The sequence below is a fragment of the Castanea sativa genome, chromosome 9 (genome assembly GCF_040712315.1).
Source record: "Castanea sativa cultivar Marrone di Chiusa Pesio chromosome 9, ASM4071231v1".
Taxonomy (NCBI): Eukaryota; Viridiplantae; Streptophyta; class Magnoliopsida; order Fagales; family Fagaceae; genus Castanea; species Castanea sativa.
Window position 1 is genome coordinate 14,130,929 of NC_134021.1, and position 25,285 is coordinate 14,156,213.

The window sequence follows — 25,285 nt, forward strand, 5'->3', positions numbered from 1 at the left end:
ATATCCAAGTATTTAACAAGACAATCATAAATAAATAAATAAAAATCTCATAATATAACACATAACAAAATAAAGGCAGAGAATCACATTGGGTAAAATAAAATATGCTAATATTAATATGTTTGTTTAAATAGTAAGGTTTTAGGGTATGAAAAACTACAATTATAACCCTTAGTAATGCGGGGTGGGGTGGGGATGGGGTGGGGTGGATCTAAAAAGTTTAAACCCATCCCCACTCCGCCCCATGGTGTGGGGCTAAAATCTTGCCCCATCTCCGCCCCACCGCCTTTGAGGGCGGAGAAAATCCACACGAGGCGAAGCGGGGAGGGACGGGTTAAGCGGGGTGAGGAAAAATTGCTATCCCATTCTTGCGGTCTATGTGGTTCTATTATTACAAATTTGTTCATAATACATACTAACAAGATAATAAAAGATAAACTAAAAGTTCATTTGACATTTTTTTTTTCTTAATACAATGAACATACTAATTATTGTTGCTAAGATCAAATCTTGGAAATCATCTATTGTTTCTAAACATATTAATTATCATTGTTAAGTGAACTTTAATTGTTACTGCCTAGAATACGTTTATCTATTAGTTTAGGGCAATGTATATCTTATATTAATAGTGCAATGTAAACTAAGAAATTTCCATTAGTTTTATTTCAAATTTATGAAGATCTAAATGAGTTTTTTCTGAGGTTTAAGATGAACAATTTCTACTTTTGTTGTTGGGCTTTTTTTGTGTTTAAGCTTATACAGCTAGGCTTTAAAAAAATGATAAAGTTTAACTATAAAATTGGTTTGTAATCTAAGGCTGCAATCTTACTCAATATATTTTTTATTGGAGGTGAATTTTGATAAATCCACCATTGAATTATATCTACTTCTTATATCCTCCATGCTTGCAAAATTTTTAGAAAATTAAAGTTCAATAGTTATGTCATCAATATATTGTTTAAATTGTAAGTTTTTGTAGTTTAATATTATGCATAAAATATAAGTTTATAGATCATATAGTAAATAATATTCGATTGAAACAAAATTTGATATTTGTATTAAAGGTGGTGGTCACTTCATAAGTATAAGTACTTGTAGGGTGGGGTCGTGTGGGGGTAAGGGGCAGGGTTCAAGTCTCTAAGAGAGAACTTCACACACATTTAGTCATTTATACTTAGATTATGCTATATTAGTCTATCTTATATATATAAAAGGCGTAAAGAACATATAATTCAATGGTTAGATTTTCAAAATATGTAATAATATTTATATTATTGAGTAAGGTTCTACTCTTAAGTTACAATCAATTTTGTAACTAAAATTTGTCCATTAAAATAATTAGAATTGGGATGATCAAATTTTTATTTCTTATTTTTTTGAGCAAACAATAAACTATTTGTGATGTGCAACCCAATAACTAAAAAGGCCTAAGGGCTATGGACTCTTATTAGGTCCAAAAGAAAAGCGCAGGGCACAGAAACAGAACCGCATAATTTCTCACCTCAAAGGCTTAAGCTATAGGCGTTGAACACACGCACACTGGTAACAGCAGTCTTAGAATTAAACCTTAATCTCCTCCAAAAGTGCAGGGCAATCTCTAGCAAACCGGACCAGAGTGATCACTGATTTGAGAGGGTAATCCGAGCCATGGAAACAAGGACAAAGTATTTGCCAGAAGAAATACTCACAAACATTCTCTTGAGGCTACCAGTCAAGTCCTTGATACGATTCAGGTTGGTGTGCAAATCTTGGTTTACCTTCTTGCACAATCCAAATTTTATTGCCACCCATCTCAATTACTCATCAGCCAATAATTGCCATCACCTACTTGTTCACACTCAAGCCGAAAACCATGCCATCTCATTGCTATCAAACAAAACACTCAATGTTATAGATAGTCCTAGAACTCCAAAAGTAGAACGTGAAGTCATTGTTGGTTCGTGTAATGGCTTAGTCTGTTTGTCCCGGGACTCGGAGATTGTCTTATGGAACCCTGCAACAAAAGAACACAAGGTTCTACCTACACCATGCATTAGCACCGAGTTTTTTAATCCTTTAATCACGTGGTCTATAGGATTTGGTTTTCATGTTGAGGATTACAAGGTGGTGAGGATGGTGAATACTAATTACCTACTTAGCGGTAAAATTACTCCCAAAGTTGAAGTGTACTCTACGAGTTCAGGTTCTTGGAGAGTGATCAATGCAATTATACCCTGTTATGTTGAACAGAGAAGGTGTTCAGTGGTGCTCAAAGGAGTGCCATATTGGTTGGGGTTTGGGCCCATTTGTCCAAACACAATCTTTGTACCTCGAAGAGACGTGCTTCGCGAGGAGTTTGTCTTGTCCTTTGACATGGGCAATGAGGTTTTTCTACAGGTTGATGTGCCTGGTGCTAAAGATTATCACTATACGTATAGCAAGAAACTTGGGGTATACAATGAATCTGTTGCTATAATGTATTATCCTTCCTATGAAAAAGATATCAGATTTATTGAACTTTGGGTGATGAAGGAGGACCATGTTGTTGATGAGTGTTGGGTTCAAGTACTTAGAATTGGACCTTTCTCAACTCTTTGGACTCCATTGGGGTGTTGGGAAAATGGGGTGGTCATATTGCAGAATCATAAGGATGAGTTGTTACTATATGACCCCACTATTGGCAAAGCAGAGGCAGTTCCAACTAATGGAGCTCCAATGTTTTCTACCAGCATTGCAACTTACATGGAGAGCCTAGCTACTGTGGATGGAGGAAACAAAGATCTGAAGGAAATTAAATTTGTGTGATGAGGTTAATTTGAATTTCAGACACTTTTATGTTTTATTCTGTGATAGTTGTAGAGGTTAGACTCAACCTAGCTTCTGAACTGGGAACCAATCCAATTCGTTGCTGAACTTTTTGGTGTGACCAATTCCACAATTGCATTAAGTAATAGCAGGATGCCAATATTGACTTATAGGTCTTTAAGAGTTAAAGTCCATGGTGCTTAATTCGTCTCTCTTGACTCTTGTTACATGTTAACCATGCCTTAATATTGTGCTGTTTATGTGATCCTATTATTAACATTTAAGAATTTGTTTCTTGTCAGTTGATGCACTCTGCTTACCAAATCCTAATATCCTATCCCAATTGTAGTGTCTTGTTTCAGTTAAATGATACTTAGGAGAAAGAGAGAGCTTCAAAAGGATAAATTATTTTTGATTTCAAAAGGGGTAATTATACACATGCCATCATGAAAACATAGAGAACAAGCAATCCCAAATGAGAGGAAAAGTTGAGTAAGACTAGAACATAGGCCTCATCTTTTTGTTTGCTTGACCTTTTTCATACATGAAGAAGAAAATACAAGAAAAAACCATGGTAGAAGGAAAACTTATAGAGGGAGATTTCCCACTGGGTAGAGTAACTTCAGATATCAAACAGTCATTTTTCAGGTCTTTGCTTCAATGATGCATCACTTAGACTTGAACGGGATGGCCCTGATCACTATCTGATGGTACAAAGCAGCAAGTGCTGCCCCAATGAATGGTCCCACCCAGAATATCCACTGCACCAGAACACATATAAACAAGAAACTGTCAGAGAAATTCTGCAACAAATATGTTATTTAAGTGTTTTTTGCACTGGCTTCATCTCTTAATTCCTATCTTTTCAAAGTTCTGACATGATAACTTGTTAATATGACATTTTTAACTTTCTTAGATTTTTGATATTTTTTGATTCAATTCTCAAGTCTTAATCTCAAAATTTTGGGGTCGGCTATTTCTATGGCTATGGATAAGACCAGTCAGGATCAGCCACATTCTTTTATAGTTTCACTAGTAATAAGAATGATGATAAAAAGCTTACATGGTCATCCCAAGCAAGGTCCTTGTTGTAAATGAGGGCCGCACCAAGACTCCTAGCTGGGTTGATACCAGTTCCTGTGATAGGAATGGTGGCCAAGTGAACCAGAAACACTGCAAACCCAATAGGCAGTGGCGCCAAGATCTGAACATAAAGTTCGTTGTTAAAGTCATGAAAGTTACAATAATTGATTGTTAGAAAAAGAAACGCATATTATGTTAAGATTTTGCTCACAGGAACATGGGAATCCCGGGCATTTCGCTTGGCATCAGTGGCAGAGAAGACAGTGTAGACAAGCACAAAGGTGCCAACAATCTCTGCTCCAAGGCCATCACCCTTGGTATATCCATGGCTGATGGTATTGGCTCCACCACCAAGCCTCTCGTACTGGTTTTTTTGGAAGCCCTTTACCACAGCAGCACCACAGATAGCTCCCAAGCATTGCATTATCATGTAAAACACAGCCCTGGTCAGCGAGAGCTTCCTTGCCAACAACAGCCCAAAAGTCACTGCTGGGTTAATATGACCTCCTGCACAACACCAGTTCCCCACAAACAATTAGACCTCACAAATCTAAGGTTGTATTTTAAGCTTATTATATGGAGCTTGAATGGCTTTGTTTTCGTTTTACATGTGACATTAAGTGTCACAACCTAAGTGAACGCTAGTCACAAATACTCTTTACCTCAAAATGATTAGTCAAGCTACGATTGGAACTATTTGTAATAGTTTATGTAATCCAATTTAGTAAATACCTGATGTGAGACTTAACATATGCCCGCATAACACACGCTTATCTAATTCAGTTCACAAATTCAGAGGTGTCATATTAAGTCTTGGGGTTACCTGAAATGCCAGCAGTGCAATAGACAAGAGCAAAGATCATCCCACCAAAAGCCCAAGCTATTCCTTGAATACCCACAGTAGAACACTTGCTAGGAGATTTGGCCACACCCATCACTGTTAAAACAGTGATGTAAAGGAACAAGAATGTGGCCACAAACTCTGCTATGCCTGCCCTGTAAAAGGACCATGATGATAACTCCCCAGGCTCAAAGATAGGAGCTGGAGGTGGCTCCTGATAGTCCTTGGTGTCTTGGCTTTGAGCTGCCGTTCCAATAGGCTGCCTCTCTCTGTACCTATTAGCTCCCAACCTCACATCCTCTTCCTTTCCTTCCATTTTGTTTCTCTAGTTTTAGAAAAGAACAATGCTTGTGCTCTTACTATCTCAATGTGGTATACTTAAGGCTTTTTGCAAGAACTGGTTGTTGAGTGAGTCAATCAAAAGGCTGATGAAGTCAGGAGTAAGGAATGGGCTATTTGTAGCGTGACAAAGGTTGGAAGGTCCCAGTTGAATTAATTTTGAGAGAGAATAAACTGTGCATTGTCGTGACTTCCAACCGACCGACCACTCATTCAACTCAAAAACTTCAAGAAACAACATTTTTACAATTAGCAACAAAATATATTATGATTGGTACATAATAAATATAGGGTATATAAACTTAGGTGAAAGTGCTATTAATTCAATAACAGCGGATTATATCAAATATTGTTATGATCCTTTAAAGAAAATATCAAATATTGTTATTGGAAAAAAAAAAAAAAAAGTTGTATACCTAACGTTACTATTTTGTTTCTTTACTTGTAATCATGAAGAGATATGGGTGTCCTTGTCCTTGTCTTTCTCATTTGTAACTATCACTTTGCTTTTATAATTTGCAAACATTCTTGACTTTGAATTAAAGTTTGGAAATTGGAATTGATGGCGAAAGGTAATTGGATGAAACACTCGAAGACTAGGAAGTAATCGTGGGACTAAAAGAGGGCACGCGAATGCACTTGAATGATGTTCTTAATTATTTCAAAGTTTGTAAAAACTAGTAGCATACACACGTCAAAAGTTTTTAAAATGCTATTCTTTACATTTTTCTCTGTGACATTATTTTACCAAAGGGCAAAACTTAGAATCTTCTCTTATTAACTTATTTGTTATTTAAAAATATACATTGTTTATATTGTATATCTTTTTTTTAGAGATTGTTTATGCGGTACACTTGTATTAATCAAAGCAGTTATGTACGTGAAATTTTAAATTATATTGAGAAATCTAAGGAATAGTACTTAAAAAAGAGTAACTAAGTTTTTAACCTTTAACTAACATCCAACAATGGACTAGTTTTTGTCATTTTCTGGAGTATAAATTTGACACATAAGGTGTTTGATGCTCTTAATTTGAATGTAATTTTCAGTTAAACACATCAATTGAAGGGTATTGATACAATTCGTTACATATAAACAAGGTGAGCATCCATCTTAAAATTTCTTAAATGTTTTTCTTTTTCTCTAGGCCTAAATGTGATAATGTCAACTTCCTATTTTATATGAAATTATGTTCCTTTAATCCTGGTTTAAGGTCATTTTCGTTATCAATAATATATATATATATATATATATATATATATATATATTAATTTTCATCTTCATCTTCATTTTTATTTATTTATTGTTAGGACTCATAGAGATAAGGTTGGTGGGTTCTGACAGGAACAGGGCGAGTAGCTTCTTGAACTTATTCATTTTGGTATATTTTTCTGTTTCCATTATTGGCCTATGATTAATTAATAACCTATGATAAGCTATTAAATCATAGATTTTTTTAATATAATTTTTTGTATTATCAATGTCATCATTCGAATTATCTGCGCTATTATTAGCATACCCATCTAGAAAATAAGCCACATTTTTAAATTAAAAAAAAAAATGTTGTGGCTTAAAAGAAGAAGATCAAGTGATAAAACTTACAATCCAAGTAACTTTTTTTTGGAGAGAAAAACAGAAATAAAAGGAAGGAAAATGTAACAGTGATTAACCTTTCAGCATAGTGCAGCTTTTACTATAAACTGTGGAATTTTACAACATTTATAAACCCCTAGGTGTGTGTTAATTCCTTGTATTAATAAAACTTGAACCATTATACTGTGAGATTTTTTTTTTTTTTTTTTTTTTCAGATGATCTTTGTCGTTAATATATAAAGTGTGGGTTTGGTCCCACAAAGAGAAATTAATGGCTCATTACAATAATCACGAGCGCCTCCATGGGAACCGACTAAGGAATTTGAGCCACAGAAATGGTAGTGGCTAATGAGTCATGACGACAACCACAAGCTTAAAAAGACATGTATGTGTCAGGAGGACCGACTTTTTGCCGTCCAGCTCAATGTTTCGTGCACGTGTTATGTGAGCTTAATTTCTGAACTGCCTAACGGGTAGTCATATGGTTTTTGTCTTTTAATTTATAAGGATATATATATCTTTTTATATATATATATATATATATATATATATTAATCTATAAGGATATATATCATTTGTATTAAAATAGACTAGTTAGTATAACTATATCCTTTTTAAATGTCGGATATGTAAAGTTTAGTTTGTGTTTAATCTGAAATATGAACAGATTCGATATAAAAGTGTTACAGTTTTTAATGATAGGTTTTTTGAAGTTTAATTTATTTTGGATAGATAAGAATATCATTTTTGCAGTATTTTGTATATTTTTCTTGAAAATAGTAAATTATTGTAACTATATGAGCGTAGAAAAATTACCGAACCATATAATTTCTTACGTGTGTTATGTTCTTTCTGTTATTTGCATTTCACAAATCTAAGAATTTGCAAGTATTTCCAACACTATATTATTTCATTCTAAAAAAAAGAAATCCTTTTATATTATATATCATGAGAGGGGCTAAGTTGTTTGTTCTTTGTAGTTTGTAGTCCCATAAGAAATCAAAATTCATGAAAATTGGGTAACGGTCATAGACACAAAAAAGGTTCCAAAAGTTAGACATCCATGTTAGCTAGCTTACCGACATATTGATTTGCTCCAAGATATATATGTCTAACTCAACGTTCGAATTTTTAGAAAGCAACTTCGTAAATTCAAAATTTACAGGGAAGACTAAACGGACAACGATTTTCTTTTGGATCAATAAGATCACTCCCATCAGCTTCTTCAAATTAATATGCATTTTGCATCTCCAAAACGTACTTTATTTATTTTACATAATCAATCTTATGTCACCTTACATTCTATTCTTTATATTGCATTCTCAATACATTAAGATAATATACTCTCAGCATATTAAAATAAAGATAAAGTTTAACTATAAAATTAGTTGTAATATAAGACTACAATATTATTCAATAAAATAAATATTACTATATATTTTGAAAATTGAACCATTGAATTACATGTTCTTAATGCTCTTAATACACATGTCAAATTTTTGTATTAATAAGATATTATTTACTATATGATCTATAAGTTTATATTTTATGCATAATTTTAAATTACAAAAACTTGCATAGTTATTGATCTTTAATTTTTTAGAAATTTTACAAGCATGAAGGATATAAGAAGAAGATGTAATCTAATAGTGGATTTGTCAAATATTCACCTTCAACAAAATAAAAAAAGGGAAGTGCTACGTCTACAATATTTTTACAACAAATCATAGGTAGTCAGCTGTTATTGGTTTAAATTTGAACCTAACACTAAAATTACTTTTTTACCCCAACAATAACAGCCAGTAACAACTTGTCATTTAGGATTTGTTATAAAAATGTTGTGAAAATGTTGTAAACATATTATTTCTCATAAAAAAAATATTGAGTAAGGTTGTAGTATAATATTACAACTAATTTTATAGCTAAACTTTATCCTTAAAGTAATACCAGCCATTGTGAAAACTAGAGAGAAAATAAAAATATGAGATTTTAATGTTTGCATGATGCTACAATAACATCTATTTTTAGATGTTATAGTAGCATCCTTTCTTGTTAGCTATAGTTATTCACAAGCCATTGCAAAGGTGTCTTAAGTGTTTGCCTTTGTGTGTGTGTGTGTGTGTGTGTGTGTTTTTTTTTTTTTTTTTTTTGCTACAGATTCAACATTGTGAATGGAGCATAATTTTTCACACTCTAGAAATACTTAAGAATTACTCAAGAAAGTGAAGTTTTGACATAAGGCACACCAGCCATTGTCAAAATTTGATACTAGCTACTAAAATTTAAGTGTATATATTTAGGGTAGATTTCAAAATGAATATTTTCTACTTTTGGAAAATGAGTCATACAACTTTTGCCTCATGTATAACAAAAGATTCATTTGGATTCTATTCAAGGGAGTGAATACCATACCATACCGGTCGGTACAGCTAGAATTCATCGTTCCGGCGAGCTAACCGATACAAAAATCCCTTTGATTCGTATTGCTCAAAGTACCAGCCTATACCAAACAATACCAGATGTATCGGCAAATACCGGATATCTCAGCTGGAAAACATAAATTGGCCAGTATAGAAAACAATAAGAACAAAGAAGAAAAAGTAGTGGCAGACAGCTCACTTGCTCTGCCGCCATAGCCTCTAGATCACCGGTCATCTCCCCTTCTCCTCCTAGTCATTTTTTCTGTTTAGTTCGTACATCTTTGATTTTTCCGCTGTAGCTTCATCTTCCTCTTCTATTCTGTGGTCTTAGATCTGTTTTTCTTTACCTTCTTTTTGTCTCTTTGTTTCTTGTGTTTTCAAGACTCTAACTGCTCATGTGAACAAAATGTTTGAAATTCAAAGCATTTACTTTAATGTTTGTTTTGCAATTATCAACAAAAGCAACTGTAGACACTCGATTTTGCACATATGATTTAATCAAGGAGAATGACTCAAATGGCTATCCATGTACCCAAAAAAATCATAATTGCATCACATTCATCATTCTGTTCTTGCATTACATACATCATTTTGTCTTTACATTACATGCATCATGTCATTCATTACGTATCATGAAAATGATTTTGAGAATCTAACGGTCGCAACAGTGTTTCTGATTTCTAAATTGAACCATCGAATCGAAAGATATCGCATGATCAAGTTTGCACGGTCCATATACGTTGTGTCTAGGAAGAGCCGACCATACACGATTAATTTAAATTAATTCTAATTGGTCAAATAATTAAAATTAATTAAATAATTTTGTGATTGGTTGATAATTAGTGTTTAAGATAGGGATGCATGCATAGGAATAAAAAGGGTGATTGGATAACAATAAAATTGTGGATAACCTGAACTTTATCAAGATTTATTTTAAGGAATTTATCCACAAGATAATTGTTCAAGATAATTGTTCTTAAAAAGCCTGAATTATCTAGAAAAGAGATAAAAAAAAAATCATAGACGGAGGATGAAAACACGTCTAGATACAAGGATCGGCCAAAAAACTCAAGAAGAGTCCAAATGGCACCCGAACACAAAAGTCTGAATGGCACTCTAAAAGTGCCGAATTGCACTTGGATGGGCTTTGGCTTAACGGCCTTCGAATGATGATAATGCACACCATTTTCGACCTTTTCGTAAAAGAATGCATTTGGATTCAAACCCTAATCGTCCATACCTATTTTTTAGAGTCCTCTGACCTCTATAAATAGAGGCTAAATCTCATAATTCAGCACCTTTTTTTTACGCTCTGAGGGCATACGTTTTGAGACTAAAAGAGTGTTGAAATTCTTTGATCCTCTCTGAGAATTGCTACAAGAATTAGGGTTTTTAGGTTTCAAGTATAACTGAATAAGTTTTTTTGAACCCTAAAACATCCTCTTAAGAACAAAGAGTGCTCATGCAAGAGGTTGTTTCCTGTACCCTATCTTTTCCATGTTCCCTTTTATGTTGATGAATATTTATTTCCATAACATGAATGACTCGTAATTGTTTTGTTTAAAGCATGATTGTTTTTTCCACATGATTGTTATAATCTTTTTCTTGAATGTCAATAATTTGCTTGTGAATAATACTTGTTCTTGAAATAAAAACAGATCTACAACTTTATAAGATGTAGATCTGACTTTTTTAATCAAAAAATAGATCTGCATCTTTTCTAGATGTAGATTTGGAATTTTTCTCAATATAAAAATAGATCTACATCTTTTTTAGATGTAGATCTAAGTTTTTCTTAAATCAAAACTGATTTGTATCTTTCTTAAGATACAAATCTTATTTTTTAATAGATGCAAATTGTTGAAATAAAGGAAGAGATCATGTACTACTATGTTTATTTTTGTGTTTGTTTTAATTCATGATTGAACAAATTCAAATTATGAGTGAAATTCTCTTCAAAAAACCATTTTTTTAAATTACAAAATTAAAACCATTTTTTAATTTATTTAAAATAGATCTGATTTTTTTACAAACCCAAAAACCAATTTTTTTATCATCACAAAACATATCTAATATTTTTATCTCCAAAAAACATTTTTTTTCTATATACTACAAAACAGATCTGATATTTTAAACAAACCCAAAATCAATTTTTTTACCAACCAAAACAAATTTGATTCAAAAACAAAAGAAGAGATTTCAATCATAAACAAATTTGTGTGATTTAATTTTTATTTCACATGTTCAACATATTATACTTAACATGCATAAAATAGTGCATTGGTCACAAAAGTCTAGAAAACCAGACTTTGTTTGGGCGAAATGGGTACCTAACACCTTTTCATTTCGTAACCCAGCCTCCGGATTTAGATTTTTGGTTAAATAGACTTAGCTTTATCTTTTATTTTTATTTTGGGTAGATTATAACTAGGACCAAAAAGCCATGTATATTTGGTAGATTGTAACTAGGACTCAAAACCATGTAAAGTTCAAATTTGCAAACTTGTATTTTATTTATTTATTTAATCAATGAATGGAACATTCAGTCATGAAATTTTGTATTTAGTTTTTCTTATTTTTTGTACATAAAAAATAAGTGGAGATTCCATACCACTTACCCAAAAAGAGAGGTGCCCTAAAAAACACTCCAAAAATCTCTCTTTTTTGAGAGGCACTTTTTGATTCTCCCACAAGGGCTAAGCTTCGTATTAGACTTAAGTGACCAAATATGTACCATTATTTTGCATGGTCTTGCATGATATAGTTATTGTTTGTTTGTTTATGTTTGATGGGATGTTGAATGATATTTTTTTGTATGATATTTCATTGTATGCATTGTTTGTTAAAATCCTTCTCTAACTGTCATTGTGTGTGCATTCAAACAATATGTATGCACCCTTTTTGCAACAATTTTTTGGTAGTAGTAACCATGGATCACCGGTCTTCATTACATTCGGGTACCCAGTGGTGAACTCACCAACTCATAACCCAAAGTCATAGGATCAATTCCTGGTGACTGTAAAGGACAAACCATGTTGTTTGGAGCAACACAATGTTCATTACATTACAAGTTGGGAGGTGTAACGTCTAAGCTATGGGAAACAACGAAACAATAAACCCACCCTACAACGTAATGACTTAGAACCTATCCTTAGGTCGGTCCCGTTAAACTTGCATTGCATGTTGTGTGTGTTTACTTTGGTTGATTGATGGATGTGGATGGAGTCTTAGCTTTGATTAACCTGACCAAGCCTGTCATTAGGGGAGAATTTGGTCAAGATTTGAAGGAAGGTTGTTGTGAAATTTTAAAATACTCGCAAGTGTACGAACCGTATCGAAGTATAGTTTGAGAAGAACGAGGTCAAACCCACAGGGACTTGAATGAACGTAGGAAAATTAATTAAATCTTAACCAAATTAATCCTAATCTAGTATAATAAAAAATTGTTGTTTTGAAATTAAATAAACTAAGCAAATAATAAAATTAAGCAAATAGTTAAACTAAGCAAAAGATATAAAGCAATAAAAAGATGTAAACAATCAAGGGAAAGGAATTAAGGTTTTGGAATCCACCTTATTAATTCATATCAGCATATATTTATGATCTTTAATTTTTCCCAACCACTACATGATAATCTAGAAATCAATCTTGCTATCATGGAAAATATTTTCATTAAAATCCTTATTTTAAAAATCAAAAGTATGTTCTTCTTCGCTTCTTAAGTGTAAAATCAAATCATCAATTGTATCTATAGCCAAACAAATCACAAGATATATCCAATTATAAAAATCAAGAATTAATAAACCAAGCATTCAAATAATTAAGATAAATCCTAAATCATGAGAAAAACATGATTGAACTCATATCTAGAATCTCATCTTAGTCAATTGATATGAAGCAAGAACAATTTAAATCATTAAAGAACAACTATTGTGGGAAAAATCAAATCACATAAATATTACTGATAATCCTTAACAAGGTTTCATCCTCAACCCTAATTGTAAATTTAGCTACTCATAGTAATTGAAATAAAACACACAAATAAAATACTAAACATTAAACTAGACAAATAAAAATAAAAATAACTGTCATGGAAGAAAACCAAAGAAGTAGCCGCACTCTCTATGATCAGCCCCCAGCCCTAGCACTAGCCTCCTTGAATTTTGTCTTAAAGAGCCTTTAAATAGGTCAAGGAATTCTATTACAAGTTGAATTCCCGTTTGGGGAAAATCCCAGATTTTTAGGCTTCACTTAACTGACGATTTTGGCCATTTTACTGTTAGAATTTAGACTTTTGGTAAACTACAGAATTGTAGCCCTTTAAGTTAACTTCCCAGCCCAACTTGAATTATCTCGATTGGACATCTGACCAGAAAGTTATGCCGAAAATACTAACTGATGTGTAGGCTGAAATCCCAATCCAAATTGAACTTGAATTTGATGCAAATTTCCTTTGATTCCCTGCTTCAATTGGACTTAAATTTAATTGGGTTGACCTTCTTTAACTTCATCACGGCCCTTGTAAATTTAAAGTCCATTAGCATTCTTCTTTGCAAAAATCCACTTATTTAATTTTATTCTCCTACAAAAGACAAATTCACGTAATAAGATTCAATTAAGCACAAAATTAATTATTCACCATTATTCCAAAATCAAATATAAAATGCATGAATTAACTCAAAATAAGTATGATAATGCTTTCTAACAATGATATAAATATGCAAAATTAAGCTATTATCAATGCACATTACAAAGAGAACACAAGTCCGACACTCAAGCCAGTAGCTCCAGTTCCAAGCCTGCCACTCCCATCACCATACTGAAGCCGTCAAACATAGAAAAAACTCCACTGTTGCAACACCACAACCCCATCTTCGACCTCTAAGGTAGTTTAAACCACCAGAAGTTTAAAGCTCCCCATACTATAGCAGAAGAATGAGAACACCCAAATACAAAGGAACCCATGAACACCCAAGAGCTACTTAATATTATGGTAGCTAGTCAGATTCAGCTAAGGGAAGACGTGAACCGTATGATGCAATAGTTTCAGAATCTAAAGAGTAATCAAGAGGAAGATAAGACTGATCATGATCCACTAGCCATAGAAAGTGAGAAGAAGATCAACGAGAGAATGAATAAGATGGAGGAGATGATTAGAAAAGCCCGTAAGATGGAAGACCTTATGGACTATGATTTTCTCTCACTGTTCCCCAATGCAAGATTGCCACCCAAGTTCAAGATGCAAACATTGACAAGTTTGATGGGACCGGTTGTTCAAAGTCCCATGTGAAGATGTACATAAGGGCTATGCAGCCCTTAGGCGCGGCCGAGGAAGTGCATGCTCAAATGTTCCAAAGCACATTTACGGGAGCCGCTCTTAGGTGGTTCCTCAATATAGATGATGCAAGAGCAAGAAGTTGGGAGGACATCTGCTGAGAGTTCCACAAGCAATACAAGTACAATACAGAAGTTGAGATCATAAAAAGAGACCTTGAGACTACCAAACAAGAGCCGAAGGAGTCCTTCTCCACTTTCATCACCAAGTGGAGAGCTAAGGCCGCACAGAAGATGAGTAGGCCTAGTGAGGAAGAACAATTAGCCATGGTTGTAAAGAATTTGTTACCTGTGTATCATAAATATTTGTTTGCACAATACTTTCCCAATTTTAAAGCTCTATTTGCTGCTGGAACCCAAATTGAGGATGCTTTAAATAATGGAACCATAAAAACTGATGACCCACCGAGGTTTAGAAAGAATATAGGATCTAATTCCAAGGATACAGAAATTTCTAATATTCATAAAAATGATCTCTATCAATTGATTGCACCCGTGTAAGTAACATAAGGGCCTAGGCCTAAAAGAGAATTTCATGAGTTGTACATGCCCATGAGCCAAGTGTTTGATAAGGTAAAAGCAAAAGGGTTACTAAAGTCCTTGGACCTAAGACCAATTCCGAACCCCTTGCCCTCAAGGTAAGATCTAAATAAAAGATGTGTCTGCCACCAAGGCCCTAGTCATGACACTGACCGTTGTTTCACCATTCATCATGCAATTCAAGACTTAATAGACGACAAAATGATTGCGCTGTGTTAGGTTCTAAAAGTTTAGAACAATTGGCAAATCATGAACCCAAACTTGTCTAAGTACAGATCTTAGAGTCTATATATATTATTAGATAATGCTCAAGGTGATACAAGTCAAGATTCAAGACCAAGCAAGCTGCAGAAAGAAGAATTCAGAATTTGCCTGGTTCGACCGATCGAAAAACAGGCTTGATCGATCGAGAGTCGTATCTGCAAAAATTTAATTAAGGCCCAACTAGCAGTTCAAGCCCAAAAAGGATTAGTGTTTCAAATCTATTTCTTCTTGTATATAAAGGAAATCCTAAGCACGTTTTTAAAAGGCTTTTCAAAGAGAGAAGAGTGTGCCTCTTTTGTAGATCTAGGGTTTTGTACCCAAAAGCTCTCTAAGTCTTTTTGAGTTGTGTGGTGAATCTTTTGTGAGATCTATAGGTGTTTATCATCATACACACACTTTGAACTATCAAGATCAAGATTCACATCAAGAACTTAATGGTTGTTTCAGTTGCTGCATAAAGAACATTCAAGAAGATCAAGATTCACAAGTAGGAGAACTTGTGGTTGCTGTAGATCAATGAAAGAAGTAGTCCATAGACTTGGAGCTATCATGGGATCGTGATAGTAAGTTTTCTACTCAAGGTAGCAATAGGATGTTAGTGGTCTAAATTTTATTGTACAAATTTCAATTCTTTTTAGTGAATTTGCTTTTTACCTTGAGGATAGTTAAGCTAAATCCTCCCCAAATTTTTTACCTGTTTGGTTTTCCTGGGTCATTAGATCTTTGTGTTCTTTATATTTTCCGTTGTTTTACATGATATAATTATTTTGTTTTAAGCTGGATCTGAATAATAAACCTAAGTATTCACTTGGTTAATTAATTAGGTTAAATAATCTAGTTTACAGGAATCTAAAACTTAACACGCCGCTTACAAGGCCTAGCATCACTAACAATCCCTTGCTCAATCACAACTTTGCTCAATCATAGAATTAAAACCATTTTTTATTTATCAAAAACATATTTGATTTTTTTACAAACCCAAAAACTAATTTTTTTATCATCACAAAACATATTTGAATTTTTATCTCCAAAAACCACTTTTTTTTTTCTATATACTACAAAACAGATCTGATATTTTTAATAAACCCAAAATCAATTTTTTTACTAATCAAAACAGATTTGATTCAAAAACAAAAGAAGAGATTTCAATCATAAAAAAATTTGTGTGATTTAATTTTTATTTCACATGTTCAACATATCATACATAACATGCATAAAATAGTACATTGGTCACAAGAGTCTACTAAAACTAGACTCTGTCTGGGCGGAATGGGTGTCTAATACCTTCCCATTCAGTAACCTAGCCTCCAAATTTAGATTTTTGGTTAAGTAGACTTAGCTTTATCTTTTGTTTTTATTTTGGGTAGATTGTAACTAGAACTAAAAAGCCATATATATTTGGTAGATTGTAACTAGGACTCAAAGCCATGTAAAGTTCAAATTTTTGAACTTGTATTTATTTATTTATTCAATCAATGAATGGTAAATGCACTTTTAGTCCCTACATTTTGGGATCATTTTTATTTTGGTCTTTACATTTCTATTTTACAACTTTTAGTTCCTAAACTAAAAAATGCGTTCCATTTGGTCCTTACTGTTAGTTTATTAATGAAAATTGTTGATGTGGCTAACTAAGTGCATTGTTGGCACTTTCAACGCTGACATGACCATTAAAAAAATATTTTAAAAAATAATTTTATATTTTTAAAATTCCATGTCAGCATTTTTCAATTTTTTTTTTAATTTTAATTAAAAAAGTCTCAAAAAAATTTTACTTAATAAAAATTAAAATATGATTAAATTTTAAAAAAAATATATTTTCCTTTAGTTTAGAGAAGAGTTATAACCCAAGCCACCCACCACCGCTGTCACCAAAACTTGAGCAGAGCCTAATCCAAAAACATATTTCTTCATGGAACTTAACCTTTCAACAGAGAGCTAAAACATTGAGTTCAAAGCTTTAGTTTAATTCTTTTTATGAGGACACATAAAATGCGAAGGCTATAGCAAGACTTATAAAAATAAACCCCACCTCAAGGCCAATATTGAACAATAAGAAAACAACATGCTAAAATCCATTAACATACTCACTTTTTCCTCTACTCAAAAAAACCGATCATACAGAGCAACTTCGAAGGATCGAGTTGAGAAAATCAGTGGCGGAGTGTTTGATAAAAAAAACGGAACTGAAAACAAATCGACTTGACCTTTTATATTTGGAGTCTTGGACCTCGCTTTTTAGTACTTAACGATTACAATTTTTTTGCTTTTTTTTTCTCTGTAGGTTTTGCTTTCTCGCTCAACTTTCTTGCCGTTTGTTTGGAAGGTGAGAAAGTGTGTGAAAATGAGACTCGCTGGGAAAAAAGAAAGGGAGATAGTCAGATCAAAAGTTGTCTGTTAAAAAAAAATTTCCTTAGTTTAGAGAAGAGCTAAAACCCAAAATGGGAAAAAAAAATTATAATTTAATCAGATTTTAATTTTTTTTTTTTTAAATTGAAAAATGCTGACATGGAATTTTAAAAATATAAAATTATTTTTTAAAAAATATTTTTAATGGCCATATCAGTGTTAAAAGTGCTAGCATTGCCCTCAGTTAGCCACATAAGCAATTTTCGTTAGTGGACTAATGGTAAGGACTAAAATAGAACGTGTTTTTTTAATTTAGGGACTAAAAGTGGTAAAATAGAAATGACCCAAAAATGTAGGGACCAAAAGTGCATTTACGTCAAATTTGTATTTAGTTTTCTTATTTTTTGTACATAAAAAATAAGTGGCGACTCCATACCACTTACCCAAAAAGAGAGGTGTCTTAAAACGCACTCCAAAAACCTCTCTTTTTTGAGAGACTTTTCGCGGTCTCTCACAATAACTTTTGTGTGTTTTTTATATTATTGTGTTGTATAACTCAATATATATATATATATATATATATATATATATATATATATATATATATATATATATATATATATATGCAGTAAATCTGAAACGGTGCACCAATATTGATTGATATTGAAATATATCGTTCCGCTAGCCTAACAAGTATGGCATTTGGTACGAGATTTACTCCCTTGATTCTGTTACAGTTTGTAAAAAGGATTAAATTGGTGCTGCATATATGAATTAGCTATGGATTAAAAATAAAAGCATTGCAAAAGGAAGAAAATGATTAAACTTTCTATTGTAGTGGCGGCTTTTAAGTTATTAAGGTGAAAGCAGCCGCCATTATAAGTTACAATAAAAAATTTTCCATAATTTCCTGCAATTATCTATTTAATGTTTTTTTTTTTGTTGAATTTCATTACTTTGTATATGTTTTTTGGGCTTGTCTTACGAACCTCTCCATTGACTTTGTTAGAAATACTAAATAATTGTATTGTATTTCTCAATTAAAGAATATACATGTGTGCCTTTATATATGAGGCATAAGAGTGTCGTACAAGTAAAGATGTAGTACAAGAATGTGTACTATACAAGTAATCTAGTTAGGCCCAAAGCCCATAACACTATACACATTAACAGTCCCCCTCAAACTCAAGGCAGATGTGAGACCAACTTGAAGCTGTCAATCAAAGTACAAAGATGTGGTATCAACAAAGGCACGATATTCTGCTTCAGTACTAGAGCGGGCCACATGAGTTTGTTTCTTGCTTCACCAATAAATCAGAGAAGAACTAAGAAGAAAGTAATAACCAGTGGTGAACTTGCGATTAGTGGGATTTCCTGCCCAATCAGCATCAGAAAATGCACGGAGAATAAGAGGAGACTGAGCAGAGTAGAAAAGACCATAGAAGAGAGTGCCCTTTAGGTATCGAAGAATGCGCAGAACAACAGTATAGTGAGTCGATCGTGGAGCAGACAGATAATGGCTCACCTGGTGAACAGCATAGGAAATATCTGGATGAGTAAAAGTGAGATAAACTATGCTGCCAACCAAGCGTCTGTAAAGAGAGGGATTAGACAATGGTTTCCCCCCTAAGGGAGTCAGATGCGCATTAAGCTCAACCGGAGTGTCAACAGTCTTACTATCAGTGAGTCCAGCTCGAGACAAGAGTTTAAAGGCATACTTGGCTTGAGTAATGTAAAGTCCATCTGTAGAATGAGTGATTTCAAGACCCAAGAAGTAGTTGAGATGTCCAAGATCTTTCATCTCAGACTGCTTACTGAGAAAATCCTTGAGTTCTTGAATGCCACTGAGGTCATCACTAGTTCTGATCATATCTTTCACATACATGAGAAGTAAAAAACTGTCTTTGTCAGTGCAACGAAGAAATAAGGCAGAATCATAATGACTGGCTATGTAACTCAAGCGAGAGATGGTAGAGCTGAATTCGAAAAACTAAGCTCGTAGAGCTTGTTTAAGGCCATAAAGTGCACGTGGAAGGTGACAAACTTGTTAGATTCAATAGAGAGACCAGGAGGAGGTTGCATATAAACTTCTTCACTCAAATACCCATTAAGGAATGCATTTTTGACATCCATTTGGAAAATGTCTCATTTACTGGCAGCAGCAACAGCTAAGCGGGCACGAATAGATAAGATACGAGCAACCGGAGCAAAGGTTTCTTCATAATCAATCATATACTCCTGTGTCAAACCTTTTGCAACAAGACAAGCTTTGTAGTGCTCAATGGACCCACCAAAGCGAGTCTTAATCTTGTAGATCCACTTACAACCAACCACAAATTTCTCAGGGGGGAGAGTGACCAAGTCCTAAGTATGATTTTTAGATAATGCATCAAGTTTCTCTTTCATTGTAATCTGCCATAAAGGGTCAGTGGAAGCATCATGATAGGTGTGAGGCTCGTGCAGTGTAGAAAGGGCAATGTAACAATGATAGTCAAGTAAATGTGCAAGAATGGATCTTACCTGAGTTGAGTGACGAGGTGGAATGTCTTGTGCAAGATCTTCAGGCGGAGCAGGAGCGAGGGACCCAAGCTCAAGGTTGGGTAGTTCGTCTTCGACCTGTTCATCTTCCACCTATTCATTAAAGGGGGAACTAGAAAAGGGATCAAGAATATCTGGTAGTTAGACAAAGAAGTCTATAGGAGGATCAGGAACAGCTACAGAAGGAATATGTGCCTCATTTGGAAATAGATCTAAGACAAAGGAGGAAGATAGAGAAGCATGAAGGTGAGAGAGCTCGACAAAGAGGCGAAGTTCCCAAAAGACAACATTGCAGGAGATACAAAGATGATGAGAAACAGGATCATAATACCAATACCCCTTTTGAGTTTTGCCATAGCCAAGAAAACAACAAAGCCTTGACCAAGGCTCAAGTTTGTTATGCTCATGTGGTTGAAGAAGAACGAAACAAGCAAAACCGAAGAAGCGAAGGTGGTGATAGTCTAGAGGTGACCCAAAAAAGGCGCTAATATGGAGTTTGATTTTAGATGACATGACTGGGAATGCGATTAATAGCATGAACAGCATGAAGAGCAACTTTAGCCCAAAAAGGAGCAAGAATTTTGACAGAGAGAAGAAGAGCACGAACAGTGTCAAAAATATGACGAAATTTTCGTTCGGCTCTACCATTTTGCTGAGAAGTACCTAGACAAGTTAGTTGATGAACAGTGTCATAGGAATGCAAAACAGCTTGGAAAGCATATTGAGTGTACTCAAGAGCACTATCAGATTGAAAAATTTTGATACGCTTGGAAAATTGAGTTTTAACTATTTTTGCAAAATTAGAATATACTTGCAATAATTCAGAACGATGCTTCATATTAAAAATCCAGCTATAACGAGAGTAAACATCAACAAAGACAACAAAATATCGAGATCCACCAATACTAGAGATAGAGGAAGGCCCTCAAACATCAGAATGAATAAGGTCAAAGATATTAGTGGATATTCATTCACTAGTATTGAAAGGCAAAGCTGGTTGTTTTTTTAACTGACATGAAACACAATCAAAATTTTCTGTAGACACTGAACCTAACAAACCTCTAGAAGCCAATTGTTGTACTCGAGAAAAAGATGTGTGACCAAGTCGGCATGCCAAAGTGCAAGGGAAGGAATAGAAGAAACTGCAGCAACAAAAACAGGAGCAACAAGTGGAAGACGAAGGTTGTCCATGGGAAACATATGCCCAACTCTGGGATTGGTCCCAAGCTCCTGTCCCGTCCCTAGATCTCGCACAAAACACCCAGAATAATCAATTATAATGCGATAACCGAACTCAGCTAATTGTCCCACAGAAAAATAAATTGTAAGAAAGGTCAAGAACATTAAAGACCCCAGAAACTGAGAGGTTGGAGGTCAAAACGAAACCTATATTATGACCAGACATTGTGGAACCATTTGCTGTGTGAATATTAAGAGGGTGTGGTGCAAGTTTAAGTTCAAAAAATAAGGACGAGTGAGGTGTCATGTGATTGCAACAAGCAGAATCCATAAGCCAAGAGGAATGAGACATACCGGATAAAGCTGAGAGAGAAGAGGAATAAGATGTATTACCAACCATACGAATGACATTAGCGATGATGTTTTTAATGTCATCTGTGGACATGGTGAAAGTGCGACCTGAAGACTTAGACTGTGCAGAGATGAGAGCCATTGGTTGGACACTTTCAGTGTTAGCAATAGTAGCAGCAGAAATTGAAACGATTGATTTGTTGTGATGATAGCAAGTCTTAATATTGTGGCAAAAACGTTTGCAAAAACGTTTGCTAGATTGTCGGCGACGATTACTGCAACAAGAAGAAGACCTGTCATTATTCTTCATTTAGAAGAAAAATATGCAAAAATGAAATTTATGCAAAAAACTGGGTAAGGAGCACCTGGACTGCAAAAAAGTCAACCCTAGAGATAAGTCAACGGTCAAAGTAACCTTCAGTCAAAGTCAACGGTCTGGTCAACGTCTAGTCAACAATGATGTTAGCTGACGTGGCGGGTGACGTCGGCAGGCGAATCGACGATGATGTCAGTTGATGACATGGCAGTGATGACGTTACCTAGGGCTAACGTCAGCTGGTGTAGATCTGGGGTGTGTAAGCGCGTGGGGCGCACAAGCTTCAACGCAGAATCTTTGGGCAGTGTGTGCAAGCTCCAATGACTGAATATATCGGGGCGAGACGATCACTGTGGTACTTGAAAAATACTTAGTGCCCGTTTGTTTGCACTTTTAAAGGCTGAAACGCGTTTTTTGAAACCAAATTTATAAAATGTGCGTTTGGTAAAAACTAAAAGTTGCATTTTGTAAAAAAGCTGTGTTTTCATTTATAAAGGAAAAACACGTTCAGATAATGGAGCTGGGAGGAGCCTTTTCCAAAAGCTCGTGCACATTGAGAAATCATACCGTTGGACTCTGGATGAAGTTACAAAATTACCTTTTGATAAATCAAAAAATAAGCTTCACGCCATTCCTCTCGTCTCTCTGCTCTACCTTCTCAATTACAAATTTCCAAATCCAAACACAAAAAAATCTATAACAAACTCCCAAATCAGCTTAGGAAAAAAAAATATCAATCCCTTGCAAAAGAAAAGAATCATCCCCTTTGCTGATCTGATCTGATCCCATTTGCTCTGCTCTGATCCATTCTTCCCGATCTGATTTGATCAGATCCCCTTTGTGAGTGGTTGAATTTAGAGAAAAAGAAAAGAATCAAGAAGATCAGGGTGAAGAAGTGCATGAGTGTTACAGACGTAGTGCTAAGAGAAAAGGGAGAAAGGAAAAAAAAAATTACAAGAAGAAGGAGAGCTGGAACGTTCTGGACTCTGGAGTTTGGGGGAATGGCAGGGAAGAAAAAAAGGAGGAAAGAAGGATAATAAAAGATAAGAGTAAGGGTACGTGTGTGGAGGAGAATAAAAGAGGGAAAAAAGAGAGAGAAAGAAATGCCGTGTGTGGAGGATAAAAAAAAGAGGGAAAAAAAGAAGAAAATGTTATTACAATATTTTCACAATAAATTTTAAGTGGTAGTTTATTATTAGCTAATATTGGTGGGAAAAAATAATATTTTTAGAAAGAGAAAAAAAATTTTAATAGTTAAAATCAGTATCAATTTTTATAACAATATTTTTACATTAAATCTTAAGTGGTAGGTTCTTGTTAGCTAATATTGGTGAGAAAAAAATAATTTTTTTAGAAAGAGAAAAAAAACAATTTTAATAGTACGTTCAAATTAAAATCAGTATCAATTTTTATCACAATATTTTCACAATACTTTCACAATAAATCTTAAGTGGTAAGTTATTATTAGCTAATATTGGTGAGAAAAAAATAAATTTTTTAGAAAGAGAAAAATATAATTGTAATAGTACGTTCAAATTAAAATCAGTATCAATTATCACAATATTTTCACAATACTTTCATAATAAATTTTAAGTGGTAGGTTATTATTAGCTAATATTTGTGAGAAAAAAAAAATTTAGAAAGAGAAAAAAATAATTGTAATAGTATGTTCAAATTAAAATCAGTATTAATTATCACAATATTTTCACAATACTTTCACAATAAATCTTAAGTGGTAGGTTATTATTAGCTAATATTGGTGAGAAAAAAATAATTTTTTTACATTGTCCTTTATATTTAGCTAATATGAAACAAACTCCTTTTATATTTACATTGTCCTTTTTGGTAATTTACTACTAAAACCACCATTTTTATAAGTATTAGCCAAACATTCAGCTTTTTCAAACTTTTTAACAGCTTTTACCAAACACTCAGCTTTTTCAAAAAACGCTTTTTCATACTGCACTTTTTGAAAACTCCACTTTTTAAAAAAGCTCAGTTTTAAAAAGCTAAACCAAACTCACCCTTATCGGAGCAAGATGCACGATTAAGCAGTAAGTGCAGTGGTCTGTGTGGTGCAGGACTCCTCAACAATAGCGGCTACAGGTCCAGAACCCAAAGACAACGACTGGAAGATGTTAGAGGTTCTACGGCGAAAAACATGGCTACTGTGATGGCGGAAGCGATGTTGAGAATGGAATAACACCAATAAAGACAAGATTGCTAAGAAAAGGTCAGAATAGTGGCTCTGATACCATGTTAGAAATACTGAATAACTGTATTGTATTTCTCAATTTAAGAATATACATATGTGTCTTTATATAGGAGGCATAGGAGTGTAGTACAAGTAAATGTGTAGTACAAGAATTTGTGCTATACAAGTAATCTAGTTGGGCCTAAAGCCCATAACACTATACACGTTAACAGACTTAATTTTTGGAGTGATTTCGATCAATCCCACAAGTTAGCCTTTGGTCTTTTTGTATAGTAAGTAGGTCATTTTCTTTCATTAGAATCTTGTACCAATGAGTTCCAGGACAATCGACCTCTTCACTCAACTGCCGCTGGAGTACTTACTATGGTTCCATTTTCTCAGTCCATCAACCTACAAAAAGTGGTTTGAATGACACCCTCACCTTACTCAGTGAACTTCCATACTATCCTTTGGTGGGTTTGAATTCGATCCAAGTATGCCATTTCATAGAGCCCTAGAGCATCCACATTGATGGAGCCATAAATTGAGTAATATGACTCCACAAAAAAGCTACTTTATCTATTTTACCTTCTCACTTTACAAAGCATACAACATTAGTGATTTTATTTTAGGTTTCAACACAATAAAATAATACAAAAATTCTAAAAAATAATATATCAACTACAATAAAATAATATATCTACTACAATAAATAACAATCACAACCTCCGCAACAATCACAACAATCAACAAAACCATAAACATATTATCAAAATTAAAAAAAAATTAAAAAACCTTAAACAAATTGGCAAAAAGGGAATGAGATACAAATAATACAATAACAAAATTTGCTTTAGTAACAGATCGACAAGTGTGTTTGTTGCAGCTGGGCAATGGGAAGGGCAACGAGTCTAATGAGAGAGAGGGCAATGGGAAGGAAAGTAAGCGCTGGCACAGAATGGAGAGAGTGAGGGGATCAAGAGTGAGGGTAGAGAGATTGAGTGGCAATGAGAGAGTTTCGAGAAGGCAGTGAAGCAGAGGACAAACGCAGTGTAGCAGAGAGGAGAAAAGGAGAGGAAATGGGAAAAGAATGAAGAAATAAAGAGAAAAATAGATTTTTTTTTTTAATTAAAAAGCAGTGTGAACACGACAATTTAATT

At 33.9% G+C, this 25,285-nt stretch overlaps 2 protein-coding genes across 2 annotated transcripts; one reads left to right on the forward strand and one right to left on the reverse strand.

The window, feature by feature from the left end:
• Positions 1-1,552: 1,552 nt before the first annotated feature.
• On the forward strand, positions 1,553-2,897 carry LOC142610124 (putative F-box protein At3g24700). Its single transcript, XM_075781849.1, has one exon. It carries the CDS (start codon positions 1,648-1,650, stop codon positions 2,782-2,784), a length of 1,137 nt encoding a protein of 378 aa, XP_075637964.1. The 5' UTR covers positions 1,553-1,647; the 3' UTR covers positions 2,785-2,897.
• A 278-nt stretch (positions 2,898-3,175) lies between these two features.
• LOC142610125 (aquaporin PIP1-2-like) lies at positions 3,176-5,319 on the reverse strand. The gene is made up of 4 exons (XM_075781850.1): positions 4,691-5,319; positions 4,079-4,374; positions 3,848-3,988; positions 3,176-3,545 (listed from the first exon to the last, which is right to left on the reverse strand). The coding sequence occupies exons 1-4, from the start codon at positions 5,022-5,024 to the stop codon at positions 3,453-3,455; spliced, it is 864 nt and encodes a 287-aa protein (XP_075637965.1). The 5' UTR covers positions 5,025-5,319; the 3' UTR covers positions 3,176-3,452.
• Positions 5,320-25,285: the final 19,966 nt, after the last annotated feature.

Excerpts from the sequence above, each read along its gene's own strand:
- LOC142610125 (XM_075781850.1), bottom strand. The coding sequence starts at position 5,024 with ATGGAAGGAAAGGAAGAGGATGTGAGGTTGGGAGCTAATAGGTACAGA. Across the intron at positions 4,375-4,690 it reads TTGCACTGCTGGCATTTCAG|GAGGTCATATTAACCCAGCA; the intron begins GTAACCCCAAGA and ends GGTGTTGTGCAG. Across the intron at positions 3,989-4,078 it reads CCCGGGATTCCCATGTTCCT|ATCTTGGCGCCACTGCCTAT; the intron begins GTGAGCAAAATC and ends CTTTATGTTCAG.
- LOC142610124 (XM_075781849.1), top strand. The coding sequence starts at position 1,648 with ATGGAAACAAGGACAAAGTATTTGCCAGAAGAAATACTCACAAACATT.